This window comes from Mauremys mutica, chromosome 2, assembly GCF_020497125.1.
Source record: "Mauremys mutica isolate MM-2020 ecotype Southern chromosome 2, ASM2049712v1, whole genome shotgun sequence".
Classification (NCBI taxonomy): domain Eukaryota; kingdom Metazoa; phylum Chordata; order Testudines; family Geoemydidae; genus Mauremys; species Mauremys mutica.
Window position 1 is genome coordinate 294177194 of NC_059073.1, and position 26047 is coordinate 294203240.

The 26047-nt window shown below is 56.9% G+C and overlaps 1 protein-coding gene across 1 annotated transcript; it reads left to right on the forward strand.

The window, feature by feature from the left end:
• The first annotated feature begins 5504 nt into the window (after window positions 1-5504).
• On the forward strand, window positions 5505-25205 carry LOC123363153 (zinc finger protein 282-like). Its single transcript, XM_045004033.1, has 8 exons — window positions 5505-5701; window positions 9252-9653; window positions 12695-12821; window positions 18499-18612; window positions 19925-20038; window positions 20582-20695; window positions 21859-21972; window positions 22483-25205. Exons 1-8 carry the CDS (start codon window positions 5678-5680, stop codon window positions 23037-23039), a joined length of 1566 nt encoding a protein of 521 aa, XP_044859968.1. The 5' UTR covers window positions 5505-5677; the 3' UTR covers window positions 23040-25205.
• Window positions 25206-26047: the final 842 nt, after the last annotated feature.

A 26047-nucleotide genomic window follows, 5' to 3' on the forward strand; every position in this document is an offset into this window, starting at 1 on the left:
AAGTTGACGTATCTTCTTCCGACTTACCTCCCGTCCTCACAGCACGGGATCGACGGCCGCGGCTCCCCCATCGACTCTGCTTCCGCCGTTCGCCCTGGTGGAGTTCCGGAGTCGACGGGAGCGCGTTCGGGGGTCAATATATCGCGTCTAGATGAGACACGATATATCAATCCCCGATAGATCTATCGCTACCCGCCGATCTGGCAGGTAGTCTGGACGTACCCTATGTAAATGCTGCCATCTCTGGCGTGGAGCATGGTGGCCATCTTGCCTCACCATCATTACATAAACTAAAGACAGAGCCCAAGCTTATGGAATGAACTCGCCCCAGCGCTAAGGCCTATCACAAACCTCACCACCCTCTGCTCTAAAGGCTCATCTACATGGCCCGGCAGTTTGAACTACAGGGGTGTAAACTAGTGCTGCCCTGTGATTATCCTGCGAGTGCGGACGGAGAGTGACCTAGTTCATATTAATGTAGTCCACCTCTGGTCATGTGAACGAGAGACCTTTTTCATTTGCACTTGCAGGATCTATACAGGGCGGGTGCAGTGCAGCGTTATAGTGCACACTGCAGCATACACCCCGGTCGTCTGAACTGCAGGGCCACGTAGCCGTGTCCTATGTGCATGGGTCAGTTTTTAGACCTTGCCTTCTCTGACATAACCACAGAGCTGTGTGTGTATCCAGCCGGGATGCTCCACTGCAAACACTGCTCCACCTGGGGAGAGAACAAATGTCCCAGCTGTTAGTCACAGTGTTTAATGCACTGCCGGGAGGTGCCCCAGTGCTCTGGGGAGGAGTGTGGGGCGAGAACCTGTATAGAACAGAATACAGTGTAGACTGTCAGTCCATCAGTTGAAACTGAGCCGATCACAACACGTCTTCCAGTCTTCTCTCGCTCTGGCTATCCTTTGCCATGCTTGTCCATATTTGCTTGTTAGATCATCCCACCTCTTTGTACTGGGTGGGTGGGAGAATAGAGCACCCCAAGTAAAACTACATGTGCTATTGCTGAAATGCCTGCCGCCTCCTGCCTTTTCTTGGAGGTCTGGTCCTCCGTCCAGCACTGATCAGGTGCCATTTTACTTAGCTGGTAACAGTCACAGTCCAAAAGGAGGCATGTTTGTGTGCCACATGTTGATGGATAAAATCAGTGTGAGAGCAGGAGCATAACATTTGGGAGGGAAGGATAGCTCAGTGGGTTGAGCATTAGCCTGCTAAACCCAGGGTTGTGAGTTCAATCCTTGAGGGGGCCACTTAGGGATCTGGGGCAAAAATTGGTCCTGCTAGTGAAGGCAGGGGGCTGGACTTAATGACCTTTCAAGGTCCCTTCCAGTTCTAGGAGATTGGTATATCTCCTATTATTATATTTATTATTTGACTGTCAAACAAATGCTGGGAGGGGCAAGTGAAGGCTGGAAAATAGCCTGTTGGGGATGTGAAGCCCTCTCAGAGCCAGGATCTGGCTTCCTGGTGCAGCATCCTAGCCTGTGTGTGTCCTGCCATGGTGGTGACTGGCCAAGGCTGCCAGCCTCACCAAGTGGGAATTTGTGTCTCTGCAACTGCTGGGGGCCCTGAGTCACATGCAGCTTGGGGAGTGGGAGTGGGGGTGGCGGGAATGATTATTCTGCCCTAGGGCCTGGCTGTGACTGACTGGGCTTAGGGTCAGCTCTCCCCACACAGGCCTGCACTGGGGTTAGTGTTTAGCAGCTGGGCTGGAGGGAGCCACTGGGACATGAACATTCAGATATTCATTTCCCTTATTATATTGCCCTGTTGCGGCCAATGAGCCTTATTCATCAGGAGTATTAACTCACTTTTCCATGTGGTGGGTAGGGGCCTACCGGCTATTAAGATATCATCCATATAATGGTATACAAGTAGCTTTTTGAACTTATTTCTGAAAGGTTGAAGAGCAGTGTTTACAAAATACTGACACATGGTAGGGCTATTTAACATGCCCTGGGGTAACACTTTCCAATGATAACGTGTTGTGGGTTGGGCGTTGTTCAGGACTGGCACTGTGAATGCAAAATACTTTCTATCCTTTTCCTGTAACGGTATTGTAAAGAAACAATCCTTGGTAGTCATAAGGGATTAAATTTGGATTGGGGAGGCCACACTGCAGGGGGCCCATTGGTTCTAGTATTTTATTAATTTCCCTCAAATCGTGAAGGAGCCTCCATTTTCCTGATTTTTTCTTAATTACAAAAACAGGAGTATTGTACGGGCTTGTAGTATGCTCAATGTGTTCATCTTTCAATTGTTGCTCAACTAATTGCTGCTGGTTTATCAGTTTTCCACTGTAACGGAAGAGCCTGAGGCTTACTCATCTTCCAAAACCAGTTTTGCCCCTATCTGTTCTAACAAATCTCTTCCCCAAATGTTAAACTGTAAAGGCAATATGCAGGGTTGAACATATGCTATTATGGGACCTTGTTCCTGGGATTTTACCGGTAACCATTGAGAGCTCTTTTTAGATGCTTGGCTTCCTCCTACCCCAAATACCGCAGGGGCTATCTCAGAGGGCCATTTAGGTTCCCAATCCTTTTCAGCTATGACAGAAACATCCGCCCCTGTGTCCAACAAACCGGTCAGCCACTTACCTTGGAGGTTATACTTACGTTGAGGTTTGTGCAGGGATATTCGGTGTACCAACGCCGCCACCTGTGGGTGAAAGGAAGAGTCGCTGTCGCCTTCAGTACGGGTTGATCCAAAGCCTCCTGTACGTGTTACCTGTGATTTTTCTCCAGGGAGCTCATATGGCAACAGTATCATTTGTGCCCAGGAGTCCCCTCGTCTTAAAGTAAAAGGCAGGTGACTCCAATACTGAACATATATTTTTCCCTGATAATCAGCATCAATCACTCCTGGAACTACCATAATTCCTTGTTTGCTTGCTGATGACCGAGGGAGTATAATGCCCACCGTCCCTTCAGGAAGGGGCCCTTTTAATTGAGTAGGCATTAAAAGAACTTCCCCCGGTAAGAATGAGGATTTTTCTTCTTGATTATACAAGTCTATCCCAGCACTGCCGGTCGTTGCCGGTTGCGCTGTAGTCAATTCTTCCGCCCCCATTGTTTTCCCGGGGAGGGCCCGGTTATTGGTTTCCCTGCCCCAGTCCTGATCGACATTGATTTGCCCAATGATACCCCTTGTTGCATTTAGGACATTTTTTGGAGGGCCTACCCCCTTCCTGGGGTCTTCCTTTATGTGCTCCCCCTCCGGGTGCCCTACACTGGCTTTTAAAGTGACCCGGTTTTTTGCAATTAAAACAATTTCCCGTAGCCCCCGCCAAAAGAGCCATAGCATGCCGCGCAAGCCTGAATCATGTCTGCTAAAGTGTATGAGGGGCGATGTATTATAGATTGCAGTACCTTCTTGCAATCAGCATTAGCTTGCTCATAGGCCAGTCGCCGTAAAAGCTCTGTCTGTGCCTCCTCGTTATCAACCTGCCGCTGTACTGCTTCCTTGAGCCTATCTATGAACTGCGGATACGGCTCTGTAGGCTGCTGCCGGGTGGCTGTGAAAGACCTAGTCGGTTTCCCACTTACGGGAACCCTTCTGAAAGCTCTCATAACACTAAGTTTAGTACAAATATATGTATCTGGGTCTAACTCCAACTGTCCCTCTATAGTGCTAAATTGGCCTGCTCCATAAATCTGGTCAGGCGTGGCAGCTGGGGTTGAGTATCCCACAGCAGCTAACCTAAACTCACTGTCCCACACCATATACTGGGCGGGGGTCAGCACCATACGAAATAAGTCTTTCCAATCTTGTGGAGCCATAATGTAGCCATTTCCAATTCCTTCTAAGATGCCTGCTACGAAATTAGACCTGATGCCTGTCTCTGTGATAGCTTTTCTCACTTCCCTCAGTACTGTATACGGTAGCGCCGTCCACTCTCTGACGGCATTGCCCTGTGCATCGACTCCTGCCGCTATAGGCATTAGCATGGGCAACTCCCCCTCCCACTGATGTTCTTCCTCCAAACTCAATACGCAGCCCCCACGATTCCCCCGGAAACAAGGCTGATCAGTTCCTTTATTAACGGAGGGATCCGAGGGCCGCTGCCCCGTATCCGACACCGCAGGCGCTGGTGGTAGCACCCGCGGGTACGGAGGCGGTATTGTCAGCGCGAGAAGCGGGGCGGCAGTGAGAGACGCCTGTGGCCCCAGTTTTCCCACTGCCTCAGTACAGCGCTGCCACATGAGCAGGTGCTGTACTGCTGCTCTCGGTGTCTCAAAGAGCTGTGTTCCTATCTTTTGCCAATCTGCTTGCTGCAGGGACCCCTCTTCGGGATACCAGGGGCATTGACATCCTATTTCCTTAACAAAATCCTCTACATGCCGCAGCGTAACCGCTGGGCAACCGCTCCCCTCAATGAGCTTAAATAATTCCTTAGCATGAGCCTTTTGTGGCACTGATAAATCGCTCCCCATACTCACGAGTGGCTGTTTCCAGCGGGTGCACCTAGACTATTCCAGTCGGATGAGCAGGGGTCCTCGGGATCTGGTGAATCACGTCGGGGTCACCAGATGTTGGGATCAAGGAGACGCGGAGTCAAGAGGTTTGTTAAGCAGGCGTCCCGAGCTCTCTTGAGCTGGGTTTTTATTAGTAATTAGAACAAAGAGCATGAGATCACAGTTACTTGTAACATATTGATTGGTTCACCCATAGCCATCTCCCTTTGTGCAATATATCATAATTGGTGAAGGGACTACGTAAGCTATTGGAGGGGCTACGTGCACTATTGCCTAGTCTGTGCTTAATCAATAACCTGAGCATTGCTTTACCTTAAGCCAGGAGTAAATGTAATAAACATGTGTGTGGTTTGCCAGCACAGCATGTTTCACTACAATCATGAGGTGTTATCCTCTCTGTGCCTTTCCTTCCCCAGGCAGGGCCAGCTTCCGCTCCTGGCCCTGGGCGAGTCTCTCCCCAGAAGCAAAGAGAAGCTTCGTTTCCAGGCCAGCTCCATGGCTCAGGGGCCTGGCCATGGATGGAGGGGGGAGATTTTCCCCTCCTGGAGCAATGGCTCTGAGCCGGTGCAAGCGGCTGATGACCGGGTGGGAGTTTGGTTTCTGTCCGGCTCACAGCTGCAGCCTGGGCCGCAGGGCTTTGCCCGGCAGATCTCGCCTCAGGCCGCTTAGGCTGACCAGAGCAAATGTGAAAAACTGGCGCCTATATAAGAAAAAGACCCCAAAATAGGGACAGCTGGGGGGTCACCCTGCCCCACTGCGGGGAGCTGCCTGGGGCTAACGCGGGGACCCCGAGGGAGGGCAGCTGCAGGTAAAAGCAAATCAGGCAAATGCAGAGCCCGGGTTTCCTCCTGTTTCTCAAGGGGAAGAAAGCTCGACCCGCCCCTCGGTGCCGCCGCCCTGTAGCGCCCCGGTAGCCGCCCCCTCCCCCGGCTGCTGGGCCAGGGGCGGGCCGAGCTCGGGCTGGGGCGGGGCCTGGAAGCAGCGTCCCGGGCCGCGCGGAAACCCGGCTCCCCGCCGCTCCCGGGCCAGGCCGCGGCTCCCTCCCTCCCGGCTGCGCTCGCTCTGCTCCGCCCGGCAGCGGGGCCGGCCCGTGGCGAGGCGGCGCCGGGACCCTGCCCAGCCCGGAGCGGGAGCGGAGCTCGGCCGGGCCGGGCCCGCTGGAGAAGCCCCGCCCGCCTCCCCGGGGGGCCATGGCCGAGCGGGCCGCTGCCCAGGTGAGGGCCCGGCGGGCGGGGGAGCCGCGGGGGGCGCGGGGCTGCCGGGCCGGGCGGGGGCTGAGCCCCGGGGGGCGGGGATCGGGTGCAGCCCCCCGCGCTGAGGCCGGGCCCAGTAACCCTGGTCCAGCCCTGACTGGAGTTTGTCCAACTTGTTTGAAACGTTTCCAGTGCGGGGGACCCCACAGCCCCCTTGGGAGCCTGGGCCAGCGCCCCGGGGTGAAAAGCGGCTCTCAAATCCCCCCCGCCCCCCCGAGTGTCCCTGGCTGCAGAGAAGCCCCTTCTCCCCTTGCGCCCCGCCGCTGGGGGGAGCAGCCTCAGCGCATGGGAAGGCGGAGCAGGGCTCTCCCCGGGGCTCTTTCCTTGACACTAAACTGCCCAGTGTTTCCAGCACTTCCTCCCACCCAGGTCAGGCTTTTTATCGTTTTTGTCACTTTCCTCTGGACTCTTTCCACGTTGGCCACCTCTTTCCCCAGTTGTGGTGCCCAGAATTGAACTGGGAGCTCCCCCTGCCTGGGGCTCCCCGGTGTCCAGCACTTTTACCTACAACACTCAGGTTAACATGCCCCAGAATCACATTAGCCATTTTTGCAGCTGCATCACACTGACTCCTGTTCAGTTTGTGGTCAGCTGTAACCCCCTGATCTTTTTCAGCAGCCCGGCCACATAGCCAGTCTGTCCCCGTTTTGTAGCTGTGCATTCGATTTTTCTTTCCTAAGTGGAGTGCTTTGCACTTGTCTCTATTGAATTTCATCTTGTTGAATTCAGACCCATTCTCTGATTTGTCGTGGTCAGTTTGTTTTAAATCTGCCCTCCAAGGTGCTTGCAACTTCTCCTAGCCTGGTGTCATCTGCAAATTTTATCAGCATGCCCTCTAGCTCCAGGGTGTCTGAACGGGGAGAGGATGTTAAACCAATCCTGGCTTTGGTGCCGCCTTGTGCTTTGAGGAGCATAACTCTGAATTCCCTGGGGTCTGGGCCCTGCTGTCAGGGGCAGGGGTTGGAAACTCTCTCCAGCCCCTCCGGCCTGGCGGTTTGGGGTCTGATTGTCAGCTGGAGCTGGAGAGACGCGCCCTGTTCCCTAGCCCAGCGGTGCCAGGGGCCTTTGCTGACCTCCTGCACCTCAGTGTTTGGGGCCCAGTGTCAGGCACCCCTGGAAAGGGGGGTCAGGTCTCTCCATTCAGCCCCCCCCCCCCCCACTGAGGCCTGGGGAGTCAGTCCAGGCTGCTGAGAAGTCTGCTCCGTGGGTGTCAGTCCAGGCTGCCGGAGCCTGGCGGCAATGGGGTGTGTTTAATGGCAGCAGGGCAGAGAGCAGTGGATGGGGGGTAAAACTGCTCATCCCTGAGCAAGGGCTACTCTGCTTCAGTGGGTCTCAAACTTTTGCACTGGTGACCCCTTTCACACAGCAAGCCCCTGAGTGCGACCCCCCTTATCAATTACAAACACTTTTTTATATATTTAACACCATTATCAATGCTGGAGGCAAAGCGGGATTTGGGGTAGAGGCTGACAGCTGGCGACCCCCCACGTAATAACCTGGTGACCCCCTGAGGAGTCGAAACCCCCAGTTTGAGGACCCCAGTCCTATAGCAACCCTTCCCTCTTCCCAAAGAGTAACAAGTATTTGGAGGGGGAGTGAGCGGGGGGGGGGGGGGAGGGGGGGAAAGGAGGACAAAGCAGATAACATTAATTGCAAATATTATTTGTGTGTCTTGTGATAATGGCTGAGAGCCCCCGTCAGGGCCCAGGACCCCTCTGTGCCAGGCTCCCTGCAAACACAGAACAGTTTGATCATATTGTGTTTGAACAGCACCGGGCACAGAGGGGTCTGGCCCATGTCTGGGTCTCTTAGCCATTACCGCAAGACACACTCAATTCCAAGTACTCGTTGTGCTGTGTCATATGGCAAGACCTGATCCTGCGACAAGGTGCCGCACATCTCCTAAGAAGTACTGACAAAGCACCTTTCAGGTGCTCAGCTCTTCCCAGGATCCGGCCTTCAGAGTGTAGGCATTGCCTCTGGCTTGGCTGCACGGCCCTGCGTGGGTGGGGATGATTTCAGGCAGCAGCAGGAAGGTCTCAGGTGGATTATTTAGGATAGAAATCCTGACAGGGCCCGTTTCAGTCAGGAGAGGCAGCTGGAACTGGGCCGATTCATAGCGTTACCAGGGGACCCAGATCCCCACCAGCCCTGGTGCGTGGAAGCAGAGCTTGGGGCTGGAAGTCCAATACAGCCGAGCCCAGCAGAGAGATGTGACCTAGCGCACAGAGCTGGAGCGTTAGCGGGCAATGCTCTGGTCCAGGGGTTCTCAGCCTGTGGGCCGTGACCCAAAGCGGGAGCGCCAGCACGTTTCAAAGGGCCACATGGTGGCTCCTGCAGCTCCAGTCTCGTGAGGCAGGCTGGGCTTGACTCCCCGCTCTGGGCACTGTGATCTTTGGGGTCACGGTGCCGCCCCTCCATCGTGACAACGGGGCCGGCCAAGCCAGAGCGGAGTGAGTGATGTGGCAACCCATGTGCCCGGTCACAAGGCCACTCGCACAGATGGGAAGCACTTGGTCCCCATTAGTGGGGCAGGGCCAAACCTGGGCGGTGCTGCGACCCGGGAGCAGGGAGCTGAGCAGGACAGGAGCTGCTGCTGCTGGGTGAGCGTGGGGTGGGGTCTGCACACCCACGCACTGGCCCTGAGCCCCCTTCCTGGGTCAGTTCTCAACACCCATCTCCCCCCGGGGGGCTATTTACTGGGCTGTGACAAACCCTCAGCTTTTACCAGTGGGTCCCGGGCCAAAGAGGCTGGGAAGCGCTGCTCTGGCCATCTCTCCCCGGCCGCAAGGGCTTGGGGCGGTGCTCAGCCCCTCCGCGCCCCCTCCCCCACCCTTCAGGCACAGTCGGGCTGGATTTAGGGAGAGTACGGCCAGTTCTATCAGCTCCCCCATCCACCCAGTTAGATCCCCCAGCTCCAGTCACCCTGTTCTTTCCTTCTCCCCTGCTGGAAACCCCGCCCCATATGCCCACTGACTGGGTAGGTGTGACCCCTCCCGCCCCCCGAGGGAAATCATAAGGAGCAAGGAAATGACAGAGTCTGAGGCTCCCTTCACCGTACCCCACACTGCAGCTTCCCGCAGACAGTGAGAGTCTCAGCATCGTGCCAAGGAACTTGCTGCTCCTGCCAGTGACCCGGAAATGCTCTTCGTGCACCGCGTTCCTGGCACGTCCTTAACGGCAACCTTGTGCCCCCCCTCCCCCGCTGGTCCTGTGCGCATGTGTCACAGTAGCCGTGGAGGTGGCGGGGAAGGGTTTGCGTTGTTCTGGGCGGGAGGAATGTGTTGTGCGTCTCCACAGGGGAATTCTGTCTGCTGACGCAGAGCTGGGCGCTTAGCGGACGTGCTCCGTGGACGGCAGATTCAGAGGAGGCCATTGGTCTTTCCTGGCTTTTCAGGGCTGGTTCTCTGGGGCATCTCACTCCTGCTCAGCGTCAGTCCCTTTTAAGTGGAGGTTTGTTTGTGGAATAACGAGCCCCCGGCTCCACTTACGTTCCTGTCCTTGCAAACAGGCTCCAGAGTGGGCCCCGGAGTCAAAGCGCCCGATGCCGTTCCAATCCCGCCCTGACCCCAGACAGACGTCTGCGAGAGAGAGCCGGCTGCAACCGGCAGAGCTTTCCATGTGGCCCGCAGTAGCTGCAATCCAAGCTGTGGACAGGACGGTGGAGTCCCATGCCACGCGGTTGCTGACTCTGGAGAGCAGAGTGGGAACCGCGGAGAAGAAATTAGTCGATTGTGAGAAAACAGTGATGCAATTTGAAAGCCAGCTGGAGAGTAAGTGGGCGGCGCTGGGAACTCTGATCCAGGGGTACGGACAGCTGCAGAGGAGGCTGGAGAACATGGAGAACCTGTTGAAGAACAGGAACTTCTGGATCCTGAGACTCCCCCCAGGCAGTAGGGGGGAGGTCCCCAAGGTAACGATATCCCAGCTGGCGCCGAGGGGCAGAACTAAATCACGTGCGGAGATTTTCAAGAGTCGGTGCCTAAAACTGGGTTCCTACCTTTGTATTTAGGCAATGAATAAGTGGCCTGATTCTCCAAGTGCTGAGCACCCAGCCGCTCCCGTTGGAGTCCGGGCGGGAGGAATGTGTTGTGCTCGGCACTCTGGAAAATCGGGGTATTTATTCATTGCCTAACTATTGCCCCTTTGTGACCTGAGCGGCTAGTCAGAGTGCAGGGCTCTGGGGGTGTTCCTGCTGGAATTCGATATTGATGGTATCTTCTTTGTTGGAATGCTATTTATTTACAAAGTCCTGCTTCTGCCAACACAGGAGAGGAACAAAAGGCTAAAAGAGTGTGTCGTAGCTTATAGCCCCAAGCCTCTGTAGCCAGCACCAAAGCCAAAATCTCTCTAGGCTTTTCTGGGGTCCAGTACCAACCCGTGTTTCCGACACCCAGGCTGCTACTTGCTGGCTTTCTCCCTCCTCAGTGTCATCATTTCTGTGTGTTACACGCTCGCATGTGCCCCTCCTCCCACAGGTTCGCAACACCTTTTGTCTTAGGTGGAGATTTTGGGATTAATTTCCCCCAATGGTTATGTTAATTGAAAGAAGCGTTTACATCCAGTGTCAGAGGTTGGTGACCTCTGCAGTCACCATACCTCTTGGCATAACAGGGTGAATGTCTGAACCGATGGGTATGTGTATCCTGGAACTGTTACCGTGTTACAGACGCTCATTACTGCAACGGCAGGGGTTTGTCCATCACTGTAGTAATCCACCTCTCCAAGAGGTGGTGGCTAAATTGACAGAAGAATTCTGGGGCTTAGAGGTCGGGTTAACGACCTCTTTCGGGCGTGTGAATTTTTCACAGCCCTGAGTGACCAACGTTAGATCGACCTAAGTTTTAGGTGTAGACCAGGCCTTGCTTTAGACATCCACTTTTGAAAATCGTGGCCTCTTTCTCTCGTCAGTCTATTGAAAGATTTCTTTTCCTGTTGACATTCCATCTCTACAGCCATAGGCGCCAACTTTCTCCGGCGCCAGTGGGTGCCCGTGCCCCCCTACCCCTTTCCCCACCACTGGCCCCGCCCTGACTCCACCCACAGCTGGCCCCGCCCCCATTCCAACCCCATCCCCAAAGTCCCCGCCCTAACTCTGCCCCCTCCCTGCCCCTATTGCAGTGGTCCCCAACCTATTTCGTCTGGCAGGCGCCAGACGACGAGCCACGGAGGACCCTGGTGGCGGACGAGCATCTGCCGAAATGTCGCTGACAAGCGGCAACGTCAATAGGCGTCGCCGTCGAAATACCGCAACATCAATAGGCGCTGTCACCGCCGAAATACTGCTGACAAGCAGCAGCATCCAGAGGTGTCGCCGCTGAAATGCCACCGAAAATCGGCAGCATTTCAGCAGCGACGCCTCGGGATGACACAGCGTGTCAGCGGCGTTTCGGCGGATGCTCATCCGCCAGCCAGTACGCGGGTGTCCTTAGACGCCCTGGTGGGCACCGTGGTGCCTGCGGGCACCGTGCTGGGGACCCCCGCTCTATTGGGTCCCTTCCCCAAATCCCGGCCCTGCCTCTTCCCCCAGCATGCTGCGTTCCCCCTTTTCCCCCTCCCTCCCTGCCCCACGAATCAGCTGTTTCACGGCGCAAGCGCTGGGAGGGAGGGGGGAGAAGCAGGACGCGGCGGCACGCTCGCGGAGGAGGCGGAGGTGAGCTGGAGCAGGGGGGCGAGGCAGGGCCACGGAGCACCACCAATTTTTTTCTGTGGGTGCTCCAGCCCTGGAGCACCCACGGAGTTGGCACCTATGTCTACAGCAAGGTTTCCCCAGTCAGGGCCATGCTCTGTAGCATGGTTGCTCCTCTCTCTTCTGGGAGGACCAGGGTATGTTCTAACCAAATTACAGAAACGTGCTACAGTAGCGCACAGGTGAATTGTGTTGTGACATGCTGCTCTGACGCTGCGTTGGCTGTTCCTTATTCACCAGCCTAACGTGGTTTGGATAAAGGGAGTGATACGATCTGGCTGCCAACCTGTGTGACGGTGCCTAAAATCACACTGGTTAGGAACACCGGGGCTGTGCTGGGCCCATTCCCTCCCTGCTGTTACTCCGTGGCATCACCGCACAGCTATCAGCGCTCAGGCTCCATATCAGAGTGCAGTGTTCAGATGTCTGCAGGGGAGGAAGGATGGCCTAGGGGATAGGGCACTGAGCTGGGACTCAGGAGACCTGGGCTCAGTCCCAGGCTTCTTATGTGTCCTGGGGCAAGTCACTTAGCCTGTGTGTGCCTCAGTTCCCCATCTGTACAATGGGCATAACAGCACTGCCCTGCCTCACAGGCCTATTGTGAGGCTACACACATCAGACTGTGGAGTGCTCACATATGGTGGTAACAGGAACCTTGGTTAAGTTCAAATGTTGCTCAGTATTTGCAGCTTCAGAGAACAAATTCTGTAGGCAAAACCTGAACAAAGAGTCGCTCCACAGGGGCCTCCTAGCTCAGTTAATTGCAGGGGCCAGATGATCTCCTTTGGATCAGTACTCAGAGAATACTGCTTCTACAATAGCATCGTCCCAGTTCCTGAAACCTGCCGAGGGCCTGGGAAGGGTCACCCCTGTGAAAGGGGGAGCTGGGTGCAGCTGCAGACGTGGAGTCCCTAGCAGCATTTGAGCTGTGCTGCCTGGTACCTGGAGGGCAGGATGGAAGCTCCAGCACTGATCCTGGGGGAGAGCTGCAGCTTGCATTGATGGAGAGCTGGAAGCAGTCTCTGCTCTACCCTCCACCTGACCAAATTCAGCTTTTCCTTTCCAGCTCTGCCGGTGCGGGGGTGGGGGCAGCATAGCCTCGTGTAGCTCTAGCTGTGATGTCTGGGGTGTTTCTACATAAAACCCATTTCTAACAATTTCCCCAATAATAGCCAGGTGACATTGATCCTCCCCATCTCTGCTGATTCATACGACAGGAGGGATTGACCCAGGAGGTACTGAGTGTGCAACACTTGTGATTCCAGGTGCCGGTGACATTCGACGACGACTCTGTCTATTTCAACGAGCAGGAGTGGGGGAGCTTAGAGGAATGGCAGAAGGAGCTTTACAAGAACATGATGAAGGGGAATTATGAGGCCCTGATCTCCCTGGGTAAATCTTTTTTCTTCACTCGCTTACGAGAAGCTGTGAGATCACTGAAGGTAGAGTTGGCTCCAGCTCAAGTTTATTCTCCAGTTCTTTTGATTCCTAGTTGATCAGTAGGTAAAATCTTGTACTGTGCGTCTTTGACTGGTGCTTTTTAAAAAGAGATTAAAATACACAGTGCTGTTCCTTATTGCTCCACTTCCAGTGCTTTCTACATGTAGCCTAGATGGTGCGTGTATTGAGTTGTGCATATTCTATACATGCACAGAGACTCTGGCACTGTTGCGTTAATGTCAGATCTCCTGACTGAAGGCAGAAGTTGTATTTGAGCTAATGGAAACCTTTGCAGTCCCAAGTGAACATAGTGACATGGTGTAGCTGGTAGCACTGGAGGTCTCGCCATTTCATCTATGAACTTCATTCCCACTCCCTCCTTGGCCTGTCGGCTAGAACGGCCAGTTACTAGTTCTAACTGAGAAGGTGGTTTCTGAGATTCGGCTGCATGGAGACCCCAAGTCGCATTACTCAGGTACTTTCCAACCAGCCGCCAGAGGGTAATGGCTTGTGTTCTTCTTCGAGTGATTGCTCCTATGCATTCCATTTAGGTGTGCGCGCCGTGCGTGCACGGCTTCTCCGGAACATTTTTACCCTAGCAACTCCGGCGGGCCGGCTGGCGCCCCCTGGAGTGGCGCCGCCATGGCGCTGGTTATATACCTCAGCCGGCCCGTCCGCTCCTCAGTTCCTTCTTCCCGCCCGTGACGGCCAATAGGAACAGTGGAGTGCTCCCTTACCTCCACAGCCCTAGCGTTCTCCATAGTTATAGTGTACATAGTTGTTAGTAGTTAGTTAAGTTAATTGTTGTAGTTGTATAGATACTTTCTAATCCCCAAGGCGAAAGGAGGCCTTCGTCCCATCTTAGACCTCTGGGAGCTCAACAGACACCTGTGCAAGCTCAAGTTTCGTATGGTGACCTTGGGGACCATTATCCCTTCCTTGGATCCGGGAGACTGGTTTGCCGCCCTCGACATGAAGGATGCATACTTTCATGTGGCAATTTACCCCCCCCACAGACGCTACCTGCGCTTCGTGGTCAACGAAGCTCACTACCAGTTTGCGGTGTTACCCTTCGGCCTCTCCACCGCACCGAGAGTGTTCACCAAGTGTATGGTGGTCGTGGCCGCAGCCCTCCGCCGTCGTCGAATTCATGTGTACCCGTATCTCGACGACTGGCTGATTCGCGGTCGCTCCCAAGAGCTGGTAGCGGCTCAGGTGACCGAGATACTGCATCTGTTCCGGTCTCTAGGCCTGCTTATCAACGCCGAAAAGTCCAGCTTAGTTCCAGCACAAAGGGTGGAGTTCATAGGAGCGGTCCTCGACTCCAATTTGGCCAGAGCCTGCCTACCTCGTCCTCGGCACGAGACGATGGTCTCATTCATACGGACACTGCAGGCCTTCCCTACAACAACGGTGCGATCCTGCCTGCGCCTCCTGGGTCACATGGCAGCGTGCACGTTTGTGACCGCGCACGCACGGCTGCGGCTTCGCCCGTTCCAAATGTGGCTGGCATCGGTGTACCGCCCCCATCGCGACCCCATAGACATGGTGGTGACGGTTGCAAAGCCCACTCTCCAGACGCTCACCTGGTGGCTGGATCCGGAAATTGTCTGCGCAGGGGTCCCGTTCCGCCCTCCTCGCCCGTCGATCACCCTGACCACAGACGCCTCGGCGCTTGGATGGGGGGCTCACATAGGAGACCTGCACACCCAGGGTCTCTGGTCAGCCCAGGAGCTCTCCCTCCACATCAACGTCCGGGAGCTGAGAGCGATCCGTTTGGCGTGTCTCGCCTTTCGGACCCACCTCCAGGACCGCTGTGTAGCGGTGTACACGGACAACACCGCAGCAATGTTCTATGTCAACAAGCAGGGCGGAGCCCGATCCTCCCCGCTTTGCAAGGAAGCGATGCTCCTATGGGATCTTTGCTTGACCCACTCGATTCGCCTCGAAGCGTTTTTTCTGCCAGGGGTGCAGAAAACGTTGGCCGACCATCTGAGCAGGTCCTTCGCCTCCCACGAGTGGTCCCTTCGCCCAGATGTGGCTTACACAATCTTCCAGAGGTGGGGGTTTCCCCAGATAGACCTCTTTGCCTCCCGGGCCAACAGGAAATGCCACAGGTTCTGCTCCTACCAGGGTCAAGCTCCGGGCTCCCTCTCGGATGCGTTCCTCCTGCCATGGATGGATCCCCTCCTCTACGCGTTCCCCCCGTTTCCGCTCGTCCACCGAGTGTTACTCAAGCTTCGGAGGGACAGGGCCCGCATAATACTCGTCGCTCCAGCCTGGCCGAGACAGCACTGGTACACCCTGCTGTTTGAGCTGTCGGTTCAGGATCCCATTCCCCTGCCGCTCTGGCCGGACCTCATCACTCAGGACCTCGGCAGGCTTTGTCACCCGAACCTGCAGTCGCTGCATCTTACAGCTTGGTTCCTGAGTGGTTGACCGACGCAGAAAGGCGTTGTTCGTTGCCGGTACAACAAGTACTGCTCGAAAGCAGGAAGCCTTCGACACGCTCTACCTACCTCGCGAAGTGGAAACGCTTCGCGATCTGGTGCGACCAACGAGGTCTTAACCCATTCTTGGTCCCCATCCCGACCATCCTCGACTACCTCTGGTACCTGAAAGGTCAAGGTCTCGCGATCTCTTCCCTAAAGGTGCACCTGGCGGCTCTGTCAGCCTTTCGGCCCGCCATAGGAGGTCGGTCCGTCTTCTCTAACCCAATGGTTGCCCGCTTCCTTAAAGGGCTAGACCGTCTATACCCGCCGGTACGTCATCCTACTCCAACTTGGGATCTGAACCTGGTTCTCGCTCAGATGATGAGACCACCCTTCGAGCCCCTGGCCACGTGCTCTCTGCTTCATCTCACCTGGAAGACGGCCTTCCTCGTGGCAATTACATCCGCCAGACGAGTCTCGGAACTCCGCGCCCTGACGGCAGGTCCCCCGTATACTGTCTTCCATGGGGACAAGGTGCAACTTCGACCGCACCCGGCCTTCCTCCCCAAGGTGGTGTCGGCCTTCCATCTCAACCAAGAGATCTTCCTCCCGGTCTTCTTTCCGAAGCCGCACGCCTCACCTCGCGAACAGCAGCTCCACACCCTGGACGTCCACAGGGCCCTCGCTTTTTACATCGACCGGACGAAGCCCTTCCGGCGTTCGCCCCAGCTCTTTGTGGCGATCGCCGACCGCATGAAAGGCGAGCTGGTCTCCTCGCAGCGCATTTCATCCTGGGTGACGTCATGCATACGAACATGCTACGAGCTTGCTCGCGTCCCCCCGTGCCGACTCACCGCACACTCGACGAGGGCGCACGCCTCGTCGGCCGCCTTCCTGGCCCATGTTCCCATCCAGGACATCTGTAGAGCGGCCACCTGGTCTTCTGTCCACACCTTCGCTTCCCACTACGCGTTGGTGCAGCAGTCTCAAGACGACGCAGCCTTTGGCTCTGCGGTATTGCACTCCGCCACGTCTCACTCCGACCCCACCGCCTAGGTAAGGCTTGGGAATCACCTAACTGGAATGGATAGGAGCAATCACTCGAAGAAGAAAAGACGGTTACTCACCGTAGTAACTGTTGTTCTTCGAGATGTGTTGCTCCTATCCATTCCAGACCCGCCCTCCTTCCCCACTGTCGGAGTAGCCGGCAGGAAGGAACTGAGGAGCGGACGGGCCGGCTGAGGTATATAACCAGCGCCATGGCGGCGCCACTCCAGGGGGCGCCAGCCGGCCCGCCGGAGTTGCTAGGGTAAAAATGTTCCGGAGAAGCCGTGCACGCACGGCGCGCACACCTAAATGGAATGGATAGGAGCAACACATCGAAAAGAACAACAGTTACTACGGTGAGTAACCGTCTTTTCCCCACTGACCTGAGCTGGATTTGAACCAGTCACCTAGGAGAGAGATTCCATGCCCTGTCACTAATTGTATGGACCATCCAGTTCCAACTCTAGATAGTGGACCAAATTCAGTGCTGGTGTGTGTGGGTATCTGTAACAGGGTGAACTAGATCTGGAGGCCCCCTGCAGCCTAGAGTGGCTGCACGGGAAGCAGCCAATCAGAGGGCTGTTGGAGCAGCCAATCAGGGGCCAGAAGGGCCATATAAAAGAGAGCAGCAGAGGAAGTGCTGTCAGTTGCTGCCTGGAGCTGGAAGAGGAAAATCTGGGTTCCTGGCTGGCGGGAAGAGCAGCAGGACCACAGACAGCTCACTGCAGGCAGGACTGAGCACTGGGAAGTCTGCTTGCAGGGACCAGGAGAACAAGAGGTGCTCCTGGCTGGCTGCAGGGGCTAAGGCAGGTAGTTGCTGGCGGGTACCAGAGAATGAGGGAATTGCTGCTGGCTGGCTACCAGGACAATTAAGGCAGGCTACGGAGAGGTGGCCCAGGCAAACGCAGGTAGTTAAAGGGATGTGGCATGCGGCTGATGCTTAGAGGGTCCCTGGGCTAGGACCTGGGGTAGAGGGCAGGTCTAAATCTCCCCTGTCCCCCAACAGCCATCAGGGAAAGTGGCTGTGCCCTGAGAGAAGGGAGTGTAGACAGGCCCAGGGAAGGGAGTGTACATGGACCTGTTATTCAGTGAGTGGCTGCCAGGCACTCGAGCAGGGTTATTAGCCAGCTGGAACACGCCTGGGGCAGCGCAGAGACCAGCGGTTACGAGCGTTCAGACTGGCCAGCGCCAGGGCTCCCACGAGCCAGGCTGCCCTTGTGCCAGGTCTCTGAGCCGTCTCCTGTCATCTGCCCATTGTCCTGCTGCTGCAGAGCCGGGCTGAGTTCACCTGGTCACGTTGTAACAGGAACCCGCCCCCTGAACCCCTCTGGATCCTCCAGCAAAATGAGTTGGTTCCACTTCGTTCCACAGCCTCTACAGTCAGCACCACCAGTGCGGAATCGCAAGTCGTAACGTTTCCTAGTGGACAGAAAACTGGAGCATCCAAAAAGCAGCTGAAGAGGGGAAAAGCCTGATGCATTAGGGATGTAAAAGGTTAACTGGTTAACCGGTAAGCATTAGGCTCACTGGTTAACCCAAGTTAACCGTTAATCCCAGCGGCCGCGTGTCAGGACGGCAGGGGCGGGGACGGTCACTTTTTTAACCAATATTTCCATCCCCAAGATACATCATGTAATTAGGAGGAAGGAAGGGAATAATCCCGAGGGTTGACAGTGGACAGCAAATTCGATACCCCAAATGCACTGCCCACTTCACCCCAAGTTTTCCTTGGCTAAGATCCTGCACCTGGAATTTCAGGACGTGACTGTACGTTGGGTGTCGGAGAGCAGCCCCGGCACCCCCCGGCTCCCTGGCACGATTGTATTGTAGTATAAATAGTGTCCAAAGGAACCCTGCTGCCCCTCTGTGCCTGGCTCCCTGCTCAGCCTCTTGGTGCTTAATAAATAGGCCTGTGGATTAATACTTGCTGTGCCCATGGCAGCCCCTTCCCTTAGGAAGAATCAGAGAGCCCCACCCCTCAGAGGAACAGCGCCCGCCCCGGGGCAGGGTATCCCTGTAACTGCAGCGTCTCTTCACGTCGCCTGTCACCCCAGCACTCGGGGGTTGGGTATTTAAAACCATTGATGATGATCTGTAATGAGTATCCTACTGTGTGACTCAAACACTGGAGCGTCTCTCTCCATCTGCAGATTACGCCATTTCCAAACCTGACCTTCTGTCCCGCATTGAACGAGGGGAGGAGCCGTGTGTGGGGGATCAGGGTCGTTCAGAGGAGAGCGAGATCCCTGCAGACCCCGGCCCAGGTACATTGAAACCGCTCAGAAATGAGCCCTGAGGCCTCTCGCTTCAGCTGGTTCCACTGGCTGCCGGGGCGTTCCCGTTGCTGGAGGTGTGACTGCCTGGCGAACGTGCACAGGAGTGACGTTAAATGGCTCTATCCAGTGAGAGCTTCACGAGCTCTTTCATTCCCTCCCTTTCAATCCGACACTTGTGCCAGGGACAGGAGAACGTTTGGGGGAATTCGGGCGAAATGGACGTTGCTTCCCCGAATCCCTGAGATTGCACCAGCGTCCTGTGTGTTGTTCCCGTTCTTTGCTTTTTTAATCGAATCCCAGCCAGCGGGTAAAAGCAGCGATGGGATGAAGCCCCAAATCCGGATCAGGATCTTGCAACTGCTTCCTCCCCTCTCCCCCTAGTTTGGTTTGCCCACCCGTGTCCAGACACCCTGTGACTTGGGACGTCCCCTGGCTGCCCCCCAGGTTAGGCAGGGCAGGGAGAAGAGACAAGGCCTCTCTGGACGGAGCAAGTGGGAAAAGCTCCTTTGAGAACCCAAAGCCCTGAACGGCCCAGGGGCAGTTACACAGTTTAACCCTGGCAGCCTGTGTGCTGCAGAACGTCCCGTGTCCTGAACGGGCTCTGAGACCAGCCGGGCTCGCCAGCCCCCGGGGGAACCACTCGAGCAAAGGGAAGCTGAAATTCCAGCCAGCTCTCAGAACGGGCTGCTCCTCCCATACGTGGATTTCTGTTGTCCTTGTCCCCGGCGAGTGCCATCTGCAGCTCTCCCCCCACCCACCTCAACTGCCCACCCCCTTCCTGTCCCTTCTGGCATCAAACCCGTCTGCGGCCCTCCAGTTCCCCTCCCGCCAGAGCTGCGCTAGCGTCTGTTCAGAGCGGGCCCCCTCTGAAACCGGTGCTGGGCGGAGATGGGGGTGAAGCTCCTTGGCCCAGCTCTCAGCGGGGAGGAGAATCACGCAGGGTGTGTCTGCATTCAGGCGGAAGGGGGAAGTGCCAGCCAAGGAGCCGGACCCACGCGAGTTCTGATCAAAGGAGCAGGCTAACGAGAAGTGGAGCCATGGGGGTGCGGCGGGAGGGACTAGCTGCCCCACATACGATCTCATCTGAGCCGTGACGGATGGACCTGGGGCAGCCAGCCCCTCCCACCGCCACGGCTACACGTCCAGCTCGCAAGTCAATGTACCCTTAATACCCTAGGCTGGGATTGGCCAAGCAGCCTAGCGACTTCGGGCCCCACCTCCCACTGACCGTCCATGGGAACTGGTGCCCAACTCCCCTAGACCCCTCTGAAATCTGAGCCCTTCTCTTTCCTGTGAACAGAATCCCCCGTCTCTGCACCAGACATTTCATTGTGGATTAACCAGGAGGAGGATCCGGGCTGCGGGGGCCGAGGGGACTCTGGGGAAAACGAAATCAGTGGAAGCCCCTGCTCTGGTGAGTAACGGATTTTGCCATCTTGGAGCTGGCGAGTGCAGTAATCAAACCGGAGCTCTTACGTCTGCACCCAGCCGTCTCCAGGGACCAGCCGCAGTTTTCTTACCCTCTGGGCAGCCTGTCACCCACGTCTGCACTGCTGTGCCCGACTTCTGCTGCCTTGTCCCCCTGCCTTTCAGCAGCAACACCCTGCCGTCGCCTCGCCCCGTGTGGGGCTGGCAGTGCCCCGGGGGTGCTGGCAGGGAGCAGCCCCTCTGCTCAGGAGCTGGGATGGGACCTGCCCTGCGTGCCGAGAGGATGCTGTCTCGCTCCCTTGCCTCCCGCGTGGGAGCCTGACCCGTCTGGCCATTAGTGCACGTGCTCTGCGTTCATTAAGCCCAGCAGGGCGGGGGTGTCCCGTAGTGTTCTGGCCGTTCAGCGGAGCCGCACAAACTTGTCTTGGAGCGGAGGAGGGGTCCAAAGTGAAGGTGGTGGGGCCTGAGATCGGTGTTGGGCTCCGGCCGAGAGCGGGGAACACGGTGTGATCCTCTTTGCCCTGAACAGAGTTTCAGGTTGTCCTTCCCGATGCCGCGTCCTGGATTAAACGAGAGGAAGAGCCGTGTGCGCAGGATCGGCCGGTCTGTGGAGAAGGCAGAACCCCTGCAGGCCCCAGCCCTGGTGAGTAGCAGCTGAGAGCCGTGGGCACAGGGCGTGAGGGGACGAGTGGGGAATCCAGCCGGGCCGTTTTACCATTTCTGCTCGTCCGGGCTCAACTTCTCTAACGTGTTGTTAGTTTACAGGTCGCAAGCCAGCCGGTCGCACCCCCGGCCCTGCCATCTCCCAGAGCCCCTCCTCCTCTCCCTCTTTGGGTGGTCTGACCACTGGTTTTAGCCCCTCGTTTTCTGCTTCCTCGTGCGCCTCACCAGCACCTTTGTAGCCATTCAAAAGAGGTGTCGTCTCTCCTCCAGCAAGAGCCAGCGCCAGCTTTAAACCCCCAACTCGGAGGAAAGTGGGAGTAGAAACTAAACTGAAGCCTAATCCCCCAGGAGTGGAAGGGACCTCTGGGACCCGGAGTCCAGTCCCCGCTATCGCAGGCCACCCCAGCATGGAACCCATTGCTGGAAGTTTGTTTATAGCCCTGATTTTCCAGGGTGGCACCAGATATTAATTTAGCCATGAAAATCTGTATTAAATCCAAGCGGAATTTGTGCAGTTGCTCCAAAAATGCCTACAAGCCCCACTAGTCAGGAGTTGTCACATCCAGAGAGTGACAAACCTTGCTAAGCCTGTGCAGATGTTGATGAAGGAGACTCTCAAAAAGGAGTAGGCCCGGTGGGGGGGTGCTCAAACCCACGCTGGCTGGCTCCCGCTTGGACAGGCGGACACGCTCATGGCCCCTACAGAAGCTCAGCCTTTCACACACAAGTGATGTCCTGTCGCTGGCCGTGAGCTCGCCAAAAGCCAGGGATTAGGCAGTTTAGAGTTGTCCTTTCTCTCGCCTGTGCCAGTCGGGCAAGGAATTTTCCTTCTGACTTCATCAGCCAAGGTTCCGGTTTAGTATTTCCAGCAAAGCGTCCCCTGGTGCCAGGCACAGCTGGCTGGACTCCTCCTTTCACGCCTTCCCACAGCTGAGAAGTGCCTGCCCGCTACAGAACCTGCTAAACCAGCTTTTCTGTAGTCAAACCCTGGATAGACTAACCCGACCCGCTCAGAAACGTACAAGCTCCACCTTCAAACCCCTTTCTCTTGCCTCCACTTCTGTCGGGAGCCCCTTCCCGGATGTCTGTCCCGATGGTTAGAAACCGTCTGCTAATTCCCAGCCTGCTCTTCCCTGTGCACAGAATCTCCTGCGCCTGCCCGTTCCCCCTGGGTTAAACCGGAGCCGGAGCCAGAGCCGGGTGCTGGGACTCTGCCGGCGTTGGAGCAAAGGGGGCTCCCTGGAGAGCCCAGCGCAGGTGAGTATTGGGGAGCGACAGCTCGGAACCAGTGAGTGGCTAAAGGAGCTGGTCAGAGCCAACTTCCAGCGCATTGCGACTGCACACGGGCCGCCGGGCTCATCGGGCCCCTCCCATCCCCCGCCAGCACGGCCCCTCGGCCGGGGGTGTAGGCCTGGCCCTGCCAGCGTTACTCCGCCCGGGGAATTCCCAGCAGGCCACGTGCGGCTGCTGTGCAAGGCCAGAGTAGCTCAAAGCAGCCTCATCGCTGGTGAGCTCAAGGCCCAGGTCCGACCCCAGCACCTCAGACGGTGAGATGGGGAGAACTTCCCCTCTGCCCTTCTCTAGGGGAGCAAAGGATTTGCAGAGCCCGGTCCGGTAAACCAGCGTCTCGCTGAGTGTCCCAGCTTGCTCACCACGGCCAGCTTCATGGGCCTTGACTCCAAAGCAGGAGCCCCTGAATTGCAGGATTCGCTCCCTCCCTGCCCTGCCGGTGACGTGAATAACGGCTGCTTTCTTCTGCCCCGGCAGGTGATGAGATCCTGCTCCAACGTGCAGAGGAGCATCGTGAGGAGGGTGAGGGCCCAGGCCCCCCCGGGGCGGTTTGTGCAACGTCCAAAGGGACCGTGGTCCAGAGCCTCCGTGAGGGCCCTGCGGCTCGGCAGAGAAGCGGCCTGGGGAGGTCGGCTCAGGGCAAGAGGGGCACGGGGGAGCTCACAGCAGCCGGGGGCCAGCAGAGAGCCGTGGGGGGTGAGCGGCCCGGCCCGTGTCCCGAGCGTGGGACGTGCTTGGGGCAGAAGCAGTCGCTGCTCAGCCCCCAGAAGAGCCTGTTGGCGGAGAAGCCGGCCAAGTGCAGGGAGTGCGGCAAGCACCTCGGCCGGATTCAGTGCTGCCTCCAGCACCAGCACATGCCCCCGGGCAAGCTGCCCTTCACCTGCGCCGAGTGCCGGCAGCGCTTCCGCAAGAAGCGGCCCCCACTCTTCCCCCACGAGCCGTACGTGGCCGAGCCGCCCTTCTCCTGCCCCGCCTGCGGCAAGGCCTTCAGCCAGCGGGACACGCTCCTGGCTCACCAGAAGACCCACCTCTGAGAGCACAAGTCCGTGTGCGCTGCCTTAGTCAGGGCTTTGTCCCCGAGGAGTAAACGCAGCACCAGTGGGAGCACGCCATGGGGGGCTGCCCCACAGGGCAGGAGGAGCTTCGCCCACCTGTGCCACCTGGCCATGCACCACTGGGTCCCTCCAAGGGCTTTGCCCACCAGGACAGCCCGGCAGAGCACCAGAGGACTCGTCTCCTGCACGAGGCTGCCGAGGGCACCGCAGGGAGCCAGGCTGCACCGGCCCCAGCGCTGGGCTTGGCGAGCCAACCCCCTACTGTGCCCACGTGACACGTTATATCCCACCCGTGTGCCAGCCGGGCCTGGGCCAGGCGAGGCAGAGACCCTCCAGGAAGAGAGTCCCTGGGGAGGGGTTTGCTGCCCACCCGAGCCCTGCAGAGAAACCATCTGTGCAGAGTGCGGGGACAGGGCTTCCCCGAGCTCTGGGGGGGACGTGTCGGGTCGGAGCACTGCCGGGGCCAGCACCCGCTGGGAGGAGCAGCCACCGCTCCTGAGCACGGGGAAGGTTAAACCGACACACAAAATCCAGGCAGGAGGCGTCGCTCGCTGTGGGAACAGCCTCGGTCGCACCCCATGAGCCAGCTGGGCCGGTGCATTTGGGTCCCTTTGCGCCCCCCTGTGTTCGGGCGGCATGAAGGGGGCAGAAAGCAGCCAGGTTGGGCCAGCTGAGAATCCCTGGGCACGGAGGAGCTCTCGCCTTGTGCACCTGGCTCCTGTGCCACCTTGGCCACCCAAACCTGTACAGGGGCCTCGGCCAAAGTGGCCAGTGCTCCAGCTCTCCCCACTCTGCCCTGAGTGCCGTGAGCTCTCCACACCTCTGCCCGTCCCCGGGGCTGGGGATTTGGGGCGTGTGGATGCCAGGCCCAGCATGTATGGTGACCACACCAGCGCCCCCAACAGGCCCTTCCGTTCTGGGGTGGCTCCAGTGGGGATCTGGGTCGCACGCTCTGCCTGTTGGTAACTGGACGGTCTGACCAACGGGCTCCAACAACGTCTGATAACGTCACTTGGCCAGGTCCCTTGTGACCAGTCCACCCCGTTCCCAGCTAATTGGCTGCTCCGATGTCATTGAGACACGAGATCACAGGCAGTGGAGAGCAACCACGTGTGTGCACCGAGTGTGGGAAAAGCTCCCGGTACGAGCATCTCCCCATTGCCTGCTGAGAGTCCCAGCGGGACGGGCCCTGGGTCTGCAGCAGGGAATCAAACCTGGGCCCCTCTGTCCTGAAGCAGAACAGGTCGCTCAGCCGTTCTGGTTTGACGGTAGAAATATCGAAGCTGTTACCGACTTGGAAACAGCCCAGGAATTTAACTTTTGGTGCTGGAAGGACTCAGAGGGCGTAGTTCTGTGCTGCCCTGCACCCTGTGCAGTCTTTTCCCCCGTGCAAAGTGGGTGCAGAACGCTGCCAGATCAGCTTGCTGCAGCCTCTCCCCTGGGCCAGCGTCACTGAGCAGAGGGTGCAAGGCAGGGGGGACACAGGCCCTGAGCTGCACTCATGGACGGTTCTCCAGCGAGGACAGCTAGGTTGGGATTTTCAGAACAGCCTTTGGGAATTAGGTGCCTAAATTTCATTCAGAGTCAATGGGAGCTGGACACCAGGCTCCCTTTGTGCCTTCAGAAAATCCTAGCCAGGGGCTTGGAGCTTAACTCGTCTCTAGAACGTTAGGTTTGGATTGAGATAAATCCTTGATGCTGCTGGTTCTAGTCCACGTTCCTGCCTGCTCAAGGGAAGTGGAAACATACACAGCGAAATGTCAAAATAAGCTGGGGGGTAAATTACTTTCAAAATGCTGCGTTTGGCTGCCTGTCTTCTCTGACTTCCCCAGCTCAGTCTGTTACCAGCCCTGTGTGGGCTTCTCCTTTTCTGCCTTGGCTCACATGTCACGGTATTTATTGTGCATCACAGATCTGGGCTGCTGAGGTTTTTCTTTAGTTCCAATTGAGAGGCGAACTGACACTCTGACACTCCAAATACACTGGGGTTTCCTTTTCAGGAGGGGCCAGGGGAAGAGAATCCCCTTCCCATGATTTCCAGAGTCAAAGGGCTGCTGTAAACCTGTCTGCTCCAGAAACATGTAAAGAGCAGCTTGGTAGAAATGGGGTTTTTCTAAAGTCTGTAAATAAAATTGTACAAGTGAATTCTGTGGGCCTTGGCTCCTTTCTGTCCTCCTGTGGCAGAGGGGAGAAAAGTGGTTTGGTCTCTAAATAACGGAGGGGGGAGTGTACAGTTTGCTGCAGCTATTCAGACAAACTCCAGCCCTGCCATATGCAGGTGGAACCCCTCTGAATTCTGTGGCCCACGGTCTGTGGCCATCTGAAACAGACAGGGATCGATGGCCCCTATTAGTGCCAGGACAGGAGTGGGAACTGGATCCACTTTGCACCCACAAAAATGGAGGTTGGGTGGGTTGAGGCCTTCTTGTAACTGGAACCCTAGCCCAGAGAAGGGGCTGTGCCTGCCCAAAGCATCCGCGAGTCTGGGTGCAGCACCCAGGAGGAAACGCGGGAATGGAGGAGCAAAGGGCAGAGGTTGTGATCGTCTGTCCAGGAGGATGTGATCATGGTAGCCTGCGGGTCAGCTTGATTTGCATGAGCCTGAGCTGGGCTTCTCCTTTTTAAGGACTGCCAGGCCCCAGGTGGCCAAGGAGGGGAGCACTTCCAAGGAGAACCCATTTTTCTACCCTGCGGTGGTTACTTGCTCCTGTTCGTGTGCGGTAACACGCTCCGGAGTGGGCGGCTGGATCTCAGCCCAGCCTTTTTTAGATGCCGTGTTTCAGAGGGCAGGAAACAGACACCACCGTTAGCCTGCTACGTCACAGTGCAGCGCTGTTGGGGTGTGGCTCAGCAGTGTGTCTAGCACGTAGCAGTGTGTTTTGTGGTGTCACTGCATTGCTACGCAGCATCACAATGTGGGCTCTTGCAGGCAGCTGGGAAAAACATGTCCACAAGTGAGCTAGGCACTTCCCAGGTGTCTGCCTCCC